This window comes from Anomaloglossus baeobatrachus, chromosome 2, assembly GCF_048569485.1.
Source record: "Anomaloglossus baeobatrachus isolate aAnoBae1 chromosome 2, aAnoBae1.hap1, whole genome shotgun sequence".
NCBI classification, from domain to species: Eukaryota; Metazoa; Chordata; class Amphibia; order Anura; family Aromobatidae; genus Anomaloglossus; species Anomaloglossus baeobatrachus.
The window spans coordinates 609,161,336-609,175,429 of NC_134354.1; the positions used below are offsets into that span (position 1 = coordinate 609,161,336).

General features: G+C 43.1%; 1 protein-coding gene across 2 annotated transcripts in view; it reads left to right on the forward strand.

Moving 5' to 3' along the window:
* The window catches only part of DIAPH3 (diaphanous related formin 3), a 979,498-nt gene that overhangs the window by 428,741 nt on the left and 536,663 nt on the right, over nucleotides 1–14,094 (forward strand). For both annotated transcript variants that reach the window (XM_075336836.1, XM_075336837.1), the window contains exons 10-14: nucleotides 502–612; nucleotides 1,140–1,258; nucleotides 3,289–3,405; nucleotides 10,854–10,972; nucleotides 11,082–11,146. In XM_075336836.1, coding sequence (XP_075192951.1) covers nucleotides 502–612; nucleotides 1,140–1,258; nucleotides 3,289–3,405; nucleotides 10,854–10,972; nucleotides 11,082–11,146 — 531 coding nt within the window. The remainder of the gene's footprint in view (nucleotides 1–501; nucleotides 613–1,139; nucleotides 1,259–3,288; nucleotides 3,406–10,853; nucleotides 10,973–11,081; nucleotides 11,147–14,094) is intronic.

Below are 14,094 nucleotides of genomic sequence, written 5' to 3' on the forward strand. Positions count from 1 at the left end.
CAGTGCAAAAGGCCGATTTTTTAACTTCAGTTCTGCTTAAAGGTTCTCCGACACATTGCAGGGTATTATGTCACTGGCAATTCGGGCTGCAGATAATGTATTTAGCCCTTTCTGCAGCCTGATTTAATTTTCCACAGTATTGGTTCCATGAATTCTGAGAAGGCCTGATGTGCTTCGCTCAGTGGGATCCGGGCCTGTGAACAGAGCGATATATACACATTTTGCTACATTGCAGAATCTATATTTTATGAGTGGTGCAGATAACACGCCGCTATTTAGCGGTATTGATCTGGTCGTTTGCATGATGATATGACAATCTGTATTGTGGTGTCCCTGCGTCTAGGACGCTCTAATGAATCTACTGTTTAGGCTCTTGTTTATTTCTGCCCATACTTACACAAAGCTCCGAATCCTTCTTCTTGTAATGACCCCTTTACCATTGAAATATAATGAAAACTGGAAATAAGAGATTTTAATTTTCTCCCTGTCTATGTGCTGTAGGTGGCTTGTATGCAGCTTATCAATGCACTCGTAACATCGCCTGATGATCTGGACTTCAGGCTTCACATCAGGAATGAATTTATGCGCTGTGGATTGAAGGAGATCTTGCCGGTAAGTGCCCTGTAGTCACTGTTTTTACATTAATATTTAAATTTCCCGAGACCGGAGTGGAAAACGTATTTCATAAACTTCTCTTTTTGGAATAATGTAATCTCATTTGCAGAGATGAGATGTGCTTCACATAACCCCAGTGTTATTACTGAATACATAGCGTGCTAGCCACCAAGGCTGCTCTAGTGTGCCTGGATTTCGGGTGACACCTGTTCATACATTGATTTAATGCACAAGCGCCTCGTCTTAATAGGTTTCCTAGAGGCATTAATATTCCCAGGACAGATTAAAATGGTTATTCTTAATGAATGTAACGTCTTAAAAACAATGGCTGTAACATTTAAAAGGTTCACCTCAGCGATTGCGAGCAGCATAGGGAAGGTTGGTCTTTAATAAATTATACAACCCCACTAGAGATAATTTGCGGAAAAGCGGTTACTAAATTGGAGACCGTCTTTATGATGAACGTTTCCCACATGCCTCTAGCTATATGTACAAGCCTTATGTCTCTCCCCTGTTTCATATAGCAATTAAAAAGTATCCGCAATGATGCCTTGGACATCCAGCTGAGAGTGTTTGATGAGCACAAGGAAGAAGACATGATCGAGTTTTCTCACCGCCTTGACGATGTCCGCTTAGAAATGGAATATCCTTTCTTAAAATGCAATAACACAAGGGCTCCTGTATGTTTGAAACCTATAATAATGATATGTAAAAGAAAGACACTGACAATATAAAATAGCCGGTCATGGAAATCTAGCAGCCAGAGAAGATCGCAGAATGACAAATTTGTTAGCCAATATTGCGGCATTCTCATGTGGGCTTCATTATTTCTTCATCACTGGGAAGACCACCTTTACATTAATAAGCCCATTTTACATGGGCTTCATTATTATGGAATCAGTGGGAAGTACACCCTCACATTAATGTCTTATAGACCCATTTTACTGGGGAGTGTGAAGTGGGTAGTTTTTTTTTTTTTTTTCTTCTTCCTGATTTTAGTGTGCTTTAAAAAGAATCTGTTAGCAGGTTTTTGCTACCTCGTCTGAGAGCAGCATGATGTAGGCAAGGAGGTTTTGAATCCAGTGATGTATCACTTAGATTTACTGGGTGCAGACATTACGACACAATGTACATTTTTAGTTTGTCATGTACCAGAGTCCACAGAGCTTTCCCAGTTCACGCTGGGCTCTTTATAGTGATTGTACATTGACTGTGAGGTGTCAATCAGAGGAGGCGTCATGCAGCAGAACATGCAGCCAGCTAGCCACAGCAATGATAAGGGTCTGACTGCTGAAACAAAAATGGCAGGTAATCAAAAGATCAACCAGCGACAAAACAGGCATACCTGAACTTTCTGTCTCAGCCCATATAGCATTCTGGCTTCAGCTTATATAGCAAAAACCTGCTGACAGATTCCCTTTAACCATAGATATTGGCTAATTGTCATCTTATTTCTTGAAGTGATATCCCAGTCTTGCACTTTTTTCACTATTTCCTCTTGTTTTCTCTAACCTCCCATAGAATATAAAATGTATTCACACCTGTTAACTTAAAACACTGGGAAAGGGAGGCTGAGAGCAGAGAGAGCTGTCAGAGCCACGGGCAGAGGTCTGATGGATTTGGGCTTTTGCACACGGCAGCAGCCAATTCATTAAACCTTATAGTTGTTGACTATGTAGAAAGTTGCCTGTAGGAGGCAAATTAATATGAAGAAAAAAGGGTTAATACAATGATGTAAATTGCATTTAAAAAGAATGTATTGTCAGGAAATGACTTATTTAAATCATATTTTTGTGTTTATAAGGATGTAAGAATTTTTGGTAATGTTCTTTTTCTTTATATCATGATTTCATTAAGAAAAAAAACATTAGTAATCTTGTAATTTTCACACTGATCACTGGGGTTCATTCTTCCTGTCCTTCCAGGCATAGTTTTCAGCAAGTTCCTTATCAGCAAAGGAAGGATTACAGAGACTGATAATATTTCTATGCACAGCTGATTAACCAATAATGATAGAATATATCTCAGCTTACACTGTTCACCCTTCCTCCGCAATTAACTCTGCACATGCTCATTATTTGCTTCAGTACAAAAGATAGGGTTGGTCCATTGCTGCTAATGTGCGTGTGATTTTCCTGATACAAAAAGGAGCCTAAAAAGCTTTAGTGGGCAATGTGAAATTCCAATATTTCTAATTATAATTAATAAAGATATTGATATAGGGAAAAAATTACATTCACACAAAAATCTGATGTAAACAATTCCATTTTCTGCTGATAAATTCATTTCGAGAGAGACTTATAGCATACGTTCAGAGCTTAAATGATCTGTCTCTTGCTGACGTGACTGTAACTACATTAAAGAAATTGTGCCATAGATCCTTGTTAATCTTCTCTAGATTCTCATCACATGTACATCTATACGTAGTGTCGGGAAGCTTGCATATAACTCTCAGCGAGCCTTGAGGAATTAGCAATGAAGTGTTGAGAATAACCTTCATCACTCACTGATGGACATGTGAGACTAGTAGAGTGGGCAGAATTATTAAAAATATTTTAATATTGGGAAATTATCATATACAATTGCAGTAATGCTATATGAAATTTTTATTCCCTATGCATAAATGTAATTATATCCCGGAGTCTGTCAGTTTTATTACCTTAACATTATAACTGATGCCAGCGATGTTTTCAGCGTGCTGTGGAATTCTGTCAAGAACACGTATTCTGAAGGATATTTTCTTTCCATTCTTCAACATCTTCTAATAATCCGTAATGACTGTTTTGCAAGGTTAGGACATGTCCTTTCATTTGTCACCTTTTTTTTTTTTTATGCTTGTGTTTTATGTATGGTTAGTTCTTCTGGCATGACACTAAAAGCTCATATTTATTCATAGTCTATGTAAACTCGTAATGTTTTGTGTCTGTTTCATCACCTGAGGGGCGCTGATGACTGGTTGTCCCTGTGCTGGTTGTTGGCTCCCTGTGGCGGCTGTTGGCTCCCTGTGGCGACTGGTTGTCCCTGTGCTGGTTGTTGGCTCCCTGTGGCGGCTGTTGGCTCCCTGTGGCGGCTGTTGGCTCCCTGTGGCGGCTGTTGGCTCCCTGTGGCGGCTGTTGGCTCCCTGTGGCGGCTGTTGGCTCCCTGTGGCGGCTGTTGGCTCCCTGTGGCGGCTGTTGGCTCCCTGTGGCGGCTGTTGGCTCCCTGTGGCGGCTGTTGGCTCCCTGTGGCGGCTGTTGGCTCCCAGTGGCGGCTGTTGGCTCCCAGTGGCGGCTGTTGGCTCCCAGTGGCGGCTGTTGGCTCCCTGTGGCGGCTGTTGGCTCCCAGTGGCGGCTGTTGGCTCCCAGTGGCGGCTGTTGGCTCCCAGTGGCGGCTGTTGGCTCCCAGTGGCGGCTGTGGGCTCCCTGTGGCGGCTGTGGGCTCCCTGTGGCGGCTGTGGGCTCCCTGTGGCGGCTGTGGGCTCCCTGTGGCGGCTGTGGGCTCCCTGTGGCGGCTGTGGCCTCCCTGTGGCGGCTGTGGCCTCCCTGTGGCGGCTGTGGCCTCCCTGTGGCGGCTGTGGGCTCCCTGTGGCGGCTGTGGGCTCCCTGTGGCGGCTGTGGGCTCCCTGTGGCGGCTGTGGGCTCCCTGTGGCGGCTGTGGGCTCCCTGTGGCGGCTGTGGGCTCCCTGTGGCGGCTGTGGGCTCCCTGTGGCGGCTGTGGGCTCCCTGTGGCGGCTGTCGGCTCCCTGTGCCTTACACAGCCTTCTCAGGCTCTGTCCTAGATGTGCTCAGTGGAGTCATATTTATGCCAAAATTGTAATGAAGTTGCAGCCCTATACTGGAGTGTTCGCCTGTGAGATGGTGAAAGGAACTCAACCCTCCATTGTAATGTTTATCTTGGGCCCAATTGTCCTATATTTATCACTTTTTTTGTTCTTGTGTTTGAGGCCCCTCTATTGTGCATATTAATGTGAATCTCCAGGCCCTGCTAGCTGAGGCTTACTGAGAAGTATATGTGGCAATGACCTGAAACTTTTTTTCTTGTGTGTGAAATTATAGTTTTTTCTTATTTCATGCTATTGGAATAAATAACTAGGACTGTCGTTATATTATGAGACCATTGTTTTTTTGCCTAAATAAAGTGTAACTGCATTTTCACAAATCTCTTAAATCATTTTAAAGAGAAGTTTTGATCAATGGGAGTCCAGGTGTTTAGACCCCACCGATCACTAAAAACATGTATCTGGAATGCTCATTCGAGTCTGATGCTGGCCTCAGTATAAAGTTTGTGGGTTCAACTTTAACCTCTGGGGAGAGCAGCGCTCTGCTGAGACATTCTGCTTTCAGGCTCTGAGATTATGTTGAGGGTCTCTCTCCAAAAGGAGAAACATTACCCTCAAGATCCCAGTCATAAGCCTCTCATACAGCTAAATCAGATCTCATGATTTGCACTGAAGAGGGCTACACCCTGAAACACGTATCTGCAAATTGAGATTCTGGTTTAGATTTTTAACTTAAGTCTTATGGCAAGGCTTGTTAGAGTGATGATATTAACTTTTAGGCTATGTGCCCACGGGAGTTTGAGGTTTCCCGCAGCTGCTCACCGGAATCCACAGCTAATTTTAGCTGCAGTAGTACAGCGAAATAAACCTGCGTGCATTCGTGCGACTTACCTGCGGAAGTACCGGCCTCTATCTCCATAGTGGAGGGCTGTGATTTATGCAGGTAATTCCGCAGGAATAATTGACATGCAGTTACGTGCAGCTGCAGGACATTTGCAGCATGTTCCGCAGCCGCACGTATTCGCAGCATGGACACAGCACTCCCCATGTCCCATAGGATAACATGGGGAGTGTCTGGACTAGCTGAAACCTGCGGATTTATCTGGAAAATCCAGAAAATCCGCAGGTTTAATCTCCCGTGGGCACATAGCCTAAGGGGTTCTTTACACACTGCGACATCGCTAGCATCGGCTAGCGATGTCGAGCGAGATAGTACCCGCCCCCGTCGCACATGCATTATCCGGTGATCACTGCCGTAGCGAACATTATCGCTATGGCAGCTTCACACGCACATACCTTGTCGGCGACGTCGCAGTGACTGCCGAACAATCCCTCCTTCAATGGGTATGTGCGTTCGGCGTCACCGCGACGTCACTAAGCGGCCGGCCAATAGAAGCGGAGGGGCGGAGATGAGCGGGACATAGCATCCCGCCCACCTCCTTCCTTCCTCATTACCGGTGGACGCATGTAAGGAGATGTTCGCCGTTCCTGCAGCGTCACACATGTGATGTGTGGTGCTGCAGGAACGACAAACAACATCGTATCTGCAGCTGGAGCGACATTATGAAAATAAACGACGTGACACAATCGCCGATTTTTGACTGTTTTGCGCTCGTTCATCGTCGCTCCTAGGATTTACACATTGCGATGTCGCTACCGGCGCCGGATGTGCGTCACAACAACCATGACCCCGACGATATATCGGTAGCGATGTCGCAACGTGTAAAGTACCCCTTAGGGTTGCTACTTCCAATATGTGGCACTAGTTTTAGATCTCTTCCTATCTTAATTGTCAATTTCCTTGTGTAACCCTCAATGATGTCAAACTTTTGACATTTCTGAAAATGTTTTTATAGTTTCGTGTCCTTGTTCTCCATAATGTTTTAATTAATTAAATTAAAAAATAATAATTTTTAATGCACAGCTCATTGCATGTAAATGAGCCAGGACTCTGATGGGGCATCACATCTCCCAGGCCACGTTGGCCTCTGATCCTCTAATCAGGCCCCTCTTACTGTGATTGACATCCTCTATAAATGACATGGTAACACCTCCAGCAAGGAAGACTTTGCACAGGGTTTCCATTGAATTGCATAAAGAGAAATTAAAGTTAAAAAGCTTAGTGTGCAGCAAAAGATTTTATAAGAATGAACCATAATAAATATTTGATAATTTGGTGGTGGTTTGGGACAGTTGGGGACTTAACAGCTTTCCATTGATGTAGATAGTGATGGAGGATAGGAATAGACTGAATAAAGTACCGTAGTTTATATGGAAATTTGGAGTTAGGGTGGGCTTTCTATGTGTGAAAACTTTTTTTTCCTCCAGCGGCAGATTGATTTACAATAAAAACAAAAAAAACAAATAAGCTGTGCTTTACTCATTCTCCACAGATACAGTGATCAGCCTCTTATGCTACTTGTAGTTTCTGTTATTGCCTGCAACGCTGACGTCACGTTGACAGCGCTGCAGCCAATCAGTGAGCTACTTGGCTCAAAAACACAATGGGAACAGTTCAGAACCGCTGAGCTCAGTATTGGCTGCAGCGCTGTTGATGTTACTGCAGAGACTGGGAGCAGCAGCAAGGACTAAGTGCTAGACCCGGGAATGGGTGAATAAAGGACAGCTAGATTTTTTTCTTCTCTTTTCTAAAACTTTAAAGAGAACCTGTTACATGGTAAAATGTTATTAAAGGAGTTGTCTGACATAAACTCCAAAAAAAAAATTAAGTTAATCTGTGCTGTATTGTCATATAAAACACCCCCTACATTATTTTTTTGTTTTCTAACTTTTGTTTTCATGATTTTTCACTTTATTCTCTGCAGCTCTTTGTTTACATTCAGCACAACCTAACATGACATGTTTGACTGCTAAACCCACAGTCACAGCTGGCACCGCCCGGCCTCACTGTGCAGCCCCGCCCCCTGCACACACATTCCCTGTCTGTATACTGCCCCAGCACCTGATAGATAAATGAATACTATGTAATGAAAACTATATATAGCCCCTAATGTGAGTCTATAGGATGGACACACACACACACACACACACACACACACACACACACACACACACACACACACTTATATAATATATTATACATAATCCCCCTCATGCACTCTTCTCTCTCACTGCACTGTCTCCTCTGCCCCTCAGCACTCCCCTGTCTCTCACCCCCATGAAGTCTCGTCTCTGCCCCCCTGCTGTGTCACCCATGAACTCTCTTCTCTGCCCCCCCCACTCTGTCAGCCGTGCACGCTCTTCTCTGCCCCCTCCCCCCTGCTCGCTCTCCCTTCTCACCCATGCAGCATGCTGTCTCTTCTCCGTGCTGTGATGATTGCAGTGTCCTATACAGAGCTCAGTGCTGTTGTTCGCTGGTGTCAGGTGACATCCCTGCTTCTGACTGTATTCAGAAGCGAGGAGCACGGGAGGCTGCATTCATCACAGAGACAGCGCACGGGGGAGGTGGGGTCACAGTTGCCCGGGCACCATACAACATAATGAGCTGAGGACACTGTTAGGCAAACAGCGCTACTGTGTCCTAGACAGAGAGGGCAACCCTGTGTTTGTCCAGCACATACAGGGCACAGATAGCAGCGCACAGGGAGGGGGGCGGGGCTCATCGCACTGTACTCTCCCAGCAGGGCTGCAACATGCAGTGGCAGATTTGCATGTCAACATGGTCCTGCCCATGTTGACATGAAATGACCGGAAGTAGCAAAATCACAGCAGGAGCAGTCACATGACCCCTCTGAGCCTGGGGAGAGGGGCTGACAGCAGGGCAGGTAAGTGGTCACTATCTACTTACCTGCCCCAATGTAGCCCAATAGAGTAAATAATAAAAAAAAGCAAAATAAGCCGGATATCCCCTTTTAACCTGCAGATATGGGGTTTATCTGCAGGTTAGTAGTGTTTGAAACATGCCCAGCGCCTGCACAGTGAACCATGCTGCCAGGAGGGAATTAACTTTAATCCTCCTGCCAGTATCAGGTCTCCGTCATGGGGGAGGCGCTGGTTCTGTCGCTGCTCTGTGAATCTAAAGCAGCGGCTGTAACCGCGTCCCCTCACTGACTGACAGCAGGTTGTAATACTGAGCGCCTGCAAGTCTCAGCTGCTGCCCTCCATACACAGAACGGTGACTGAACCAGAGCTGGCGCCACCTCCATGACTGAAACTGGTGCGCTGCCGGGGGGATTACAGTTATTTTCCTCCGGGCAGCGAGGTTCAATGTGCAGGTGACTGGCAAGTTCAAACACTATTAACCTGCAGATTAACCCAATATCTGCAGGTTAATAGCATTTTTACACGTAACAGCTTACCTATAAACAATGTTATTTTCTGATAACACATTCCCTTTGTGTCAATGCTATGGAATAGTGATTTTCTCTCTTTATTAGTAATATTTGATGCTGCAGACGTTACTCTGTTTACAGAAAGTGTAAGCCGGCTCTCGGAGATGTCTTGTAATGTGATCCGTCTCTTCACCATTCCCACCATGCGTTCATTTACAGATATTCTATGCGTTATAGGAACGTGATTGCAATAAAATGTGACACAAGAACCGCTATTATGGGGAATTATTTGGATTACCTCTATGTAAATAAGCGGCGGCAGCGCCGTTATCCTCCTCTCAGATGGTTTATTTTCCATCTTCGGGCATTTAATTTGGAGTTCATTGGTTATGTCAATGTAATAAATAGATTTAATCCTGTTATTACAAATATTTGTCATGATGACGCCGTTTTCTCTTGTTTTGCTGTTATCGCTAATAATCGACACGCGGGATTGAACATGCTCTCCATATTTGCCTTTCATTACTCCTGGTTTTGCATAGAACGGTTTGCATAATTAGTTTAGTTGCCATAATGCATGCACAAGTACATAATGCCAGAATAATCGGGAAATAAAGTTAAAGCAATTCCCTTCACGACAGCAGATAAATGCCACGCTTAGAGAGAGGCTTACAGTAATACATTGATTTTATTGTATAGTGTCTGTATTGTGTTCTAAGCACCTGTGACCTCGTCACTTCTGAAAACCAGACGCCTTTCCATTTCTGCAGTTTAGAGGGATCTTTAGAAGGATTAATTGCAATGTGTTTGCTGCATGCAGATTTTACTGATCAGAGGAGCTGGGAGAATCGCGTGTTGTGGCATCAGAATGAAATCATTCTTCACAATGTAGTGCTTTATTGGATTATCCACTTCTTACCTGGATAATATATTCCAGCCGTGTCCCCTGTGAGCATCAGCCACACTATTTTTAATAATTTAACAACAGGAATGATTGATTTTAATGCAGTTTGTTTCTCTGCCTATAGATTTTGTGACCACTCTCAGCAGCATTTCCTCATATCCAATATTTTAGGGAGTGTTGGTTCTTGTCAAATTTGTAGACGTTGTTCATGGTAGCTCCATACTGATTGTTTTCTTTCCGCATTTCATAGAGACTAAAAGAAATAATGCTGGAACCATGAGCGTCTGTACTAACTCTTGGTGTATTGTGTTGGAAAGTAGTGAGACTAGTGTTACATTGTCTCTAATTGTAGAAGGTTTGCCTTGTTCGTTGTGGAGGAGAGTGCACCAATTTTTCTATATCTTTACGGCAATGCACGTTACACACCGTGCAGACTGGCACAATATGAATTTATATTTGGGCAGGAGGTGTACTTCATCCAAGGTAGGGCTAAGTGAGGGAGTTATGACCCTGTGGACAGAAATTTGTTTCCCCCAATTTGAAGGAAATTCGAGTACTGATCGTGACACTAGTGCCAGATTAGCGGACTGTATAATTGGATGTCAAGAATTGTACTCTATGTTGTATATTAACCCTAGAATGTGCAACCATAGAACTCTACCATAGAAAACAAGTAACCTAGCAGGCCTGCGAGGCTCCAGGTATGCGTTCTAGGGTTGAAGGGATTGTCCCACAATTGCCATATATTTTCTTTCTACAGGAAATCCTGATTGCTGTGGGGTTCAAACACTGAGACCAAAACTGGTCACTAGACCACAGGTCCTGATCCCCACCATTTTTCATCACTGTACTGAGGAGTTTCAATGGAGTTGAGCTCAAACATACACCCTGCTACTCCGTGTAATGTCAGTCAGATGGAAACCGCTTTCATGAACCCTATAGATATTGCATAGTAGACACCGGACATGTTGGACCACCGCTACATTCAACCTCCTCCTCACTGTGATACTGGATTGCTGAGGAATGGTGGGCCCTCGACCTCTGATGGAATAAGAGGGGGATCCCAGTTATTCTGTAGAATAAGTTTAATTTGTGGCAAAACTTTGGTGCAAACTTTCAAGGACATGCGATAATTAATTTATTGAATGTGACATATTTGACTGCTATCGTATTATTCCTTTTTATATACAATTCTAGGCGTGTGTCCAATATTGCGCTCCCCCAATAAGTTCTCTTTTCTCCACTTATATAATCTCATTTAACCATACTTTTCTTTTCCCCTAAGACCTCAGTATTTCAAAATCCTAGAAGAGTGTGTGTCCCAGGTCGTGCTGCATCGTAGCGGTGTAGATCCTGATTTCACTTACAGGAAAAGATTAGATGTGGATTTCAGTTACTTGCTAGGTAAGTGTTACCATCAATGGCTCAGCTGGAATATTGAAGCTCTGACAGCTGCTGCTCCGCGCCTTATATTTTTAACTGGAGTCTTGTCTATTTCATTTTTTTTTTATAGAAGGCTGTATAGACAAAGCTAAGACAGAAGAATATGAAGAAAGATACCTGGAGATGACCAAAAAAGTGTGTAGCATTTTGTGTATATGTATAGAGAGTAGAAAATAAGAGGCTACTGCTGTGCCCTACACTACATGAGCTGATATAATGAATATGCGGATACATGCTGCCTCCAATGTGGACAATTTAGAGAAGCTTTCTAAAGAGATGGGCATAAATAATAGTTGTAGTCAGTAGTTTACTGCTCTCATAGGTGTAAAATAGTGTGCATCATGAAAGTTGCAGAGCAGCGTTCCCATCCTGTAATAGAGCTAGCACCATGTTTTACATTGAGAATTGGGTGTTTTAGGGTAATGTGTCAAAGTGAGCAGCCCTCACGCATAGCCATTCCTTCATTCAGGCTTCTTTTCACATCATTTGGGCACATAAATAGGAATAGTGGATCCTAGAACCTTAGTAAGGTCAATTACATGGACCCCAGAGCTTAAACATTCATTAACTATCTTATTGATAACGAGTTAAGAAGCCTTTATGTTTTATCTAGCTATAACTTTTGTGCAAAAAAGCATTAAAATATACTCCTTTATTAATATAGACCTAAAAAGAGCAACGTTAATTACTCTAATACAGCCAAGTCAGACTCATAAAGCCATCACTATCTACGGTGAATACACCATGGCCACTTAGGTCAGCCAATTAAAGGACATACCCAACAGGGGTCCTATCTAGTGATGGCCACAAGAGAAAATAAACAAGAAAAAAACCAAACAAAACCAAAAAGTGATGTTGCTGTGGGCAAAGGACAGTGGTCCAATTGACAAAAAAACACAACAAAAGAAATAATACCTAAAAAAACAAATCAATATGCATTCATCTTCCTGACAGTGGTCAGTCATACAAATACGTTAATAACACAATAAATTTTCAGGTATTAGAAAAGGAATGGTCTCACCCAGTCCCTTTTCGTGTGAGGTCATGCAGTCTCTTGATCCCAATCAGTAGAGTCGTCCACCATATACTGACCCTACCACTCCTTGGGTACAAAAAAAGAAATAACTGCTGCCCCAGACTTCCGTCCTCACGAGGACGGACCACAACTAGGTCTCAAGCTGGACCCGTATGCTGACCCTGATGACATCCCGACGCGTTTCGTCACTCAGACTCCTCAGGGGACATAATAATTGTCAGTCAGGTCCTTGTTGCCAGCCCTCACCAAACCATAGTGTCCTCTGACACTATGGTTTGGTGAGGGCTGGCAACAAGGACCTGACTGACAATTATTATGTCCCCTGAGGAGTCTGAGTGACGAAACGCGTCGGGATGTCATCAGGGTCAGCATAGGGGTCCAGCTTGAGACCTAGTTGTGGTCCGTCCTCGTGAGGACGGAAGTCTGGGGCAGCAGTTATTTCTTTTTTTGTACCCAAGGAGTGGTAGGGTCAGTATATGGTGGACGACTCTACTGATTGGGATCAAGAGACTGCATGACCTCACACGAAAAGGGACTGGGTGAGACCATTCCTTTTCTAATACCTGAAAATTTATTGTGTTATTAACGTATTTGTATGACTGACCACTGTCAGGAAGATGAATGCATATTGATTTGTTTTTTTAGGTATTATTTCTTTTGTTGTGTTTTTTTGTCAATTGGACCACTGTCCTTTGCCCACAGCAACATCACTTTTTGGTTTTGTTTGGTTTTTTTCTTGTTTATTTTCTCTTGTGGCCATCACTAGATAGGACCCCTGTTGGGTATGTCCTTTAATTGGCTGACCTAAGTGGCCATGGTGTATTCACCGTAGATAGTGATGGCTTTATGAGTCTGACTTGGCTGTATTAGAGTAATTAACGTTGCTCTTTTTAGGTCTATATTAATAAAGGAGTATATTTTAATGCTTTTTTGCACACTAACTAATTGGGATTGCTGATTTACATAGCTATAACTTTTGCATTAGGTCATTACTCTTGACTACATGTTAGGTAACACAACTGTTATTTCCACGATTTTTTCTTTTATTTTTGTTAATATTTTTTTAATTTTTTATCTGATTCAATTTGTTAATGGAGTTTTCTACTTTCAACAGCCCTGTACCCTTGAAGTTTTGTAAAGTGACAAGGCCAGATGGTACCTGCCATCCCTGGGTCCAGTGATGAATCTCTGCCACAGGTTTACTTTGTTTTGGATGTAGTGGTGACATTACAATTACAGTTTGTATAACCGCTGCAGCCAATCACGATTTAGACGGCACAAGCCTCTAAACTCAGTGATTGGCTGCTGCAGTGGTACAAGCTGTGGACATGTCACTGTGGCAGACAAACCAGAGTGCTGCGCAGCGTCAGAGAGATGATGCTAAATCTGTGGAGGATGAGCACATTTTACACATCTGTAAGCTTTTGGGGTTTACTTTGTGAAAAAAGCAAAACCCCTTTCATAGATAATTTTTTGACCACATATGAATGGTTCCCATAAAAAAAGCAAAATGTAAACCAAAATGTAATTATCAGGATCTCAAAGCATGCATTCACGCATAATTGTAAAGTCATGTAACAGTGGATGTAGCATCACAGGTTAATGGACAAGAATAAAGAATATACACTCATCACAATCCTGACACCTCTAAATCCGAATAAAGAATATACACCCATCACAATCCTGACACATCTAAATCCGAATAAAGAATATACACCCATCACAATCCTGGCACATCTAAATCAGAATAGAGAATATACAACCATCACAATCCTGGCACATCTAAATCCGAATAAAGAATATACACCCATCACAATCCTGGCACATCTAAATCAGAATAGAGAATATACACCCATCACAATCCTGGCACATCTAAATCCGAATAAAGAATATACACCCATCACAATCCTGGCACATCTAAATCAGAATAGAGAATATACAACCATCACAATCCTGGCACATCTAAATCAGAATAGAGAATATACACCCAGCACAATCCTGGCACATCTTAATCAGAATAGAGAATATACAACCATCACAATCCTGG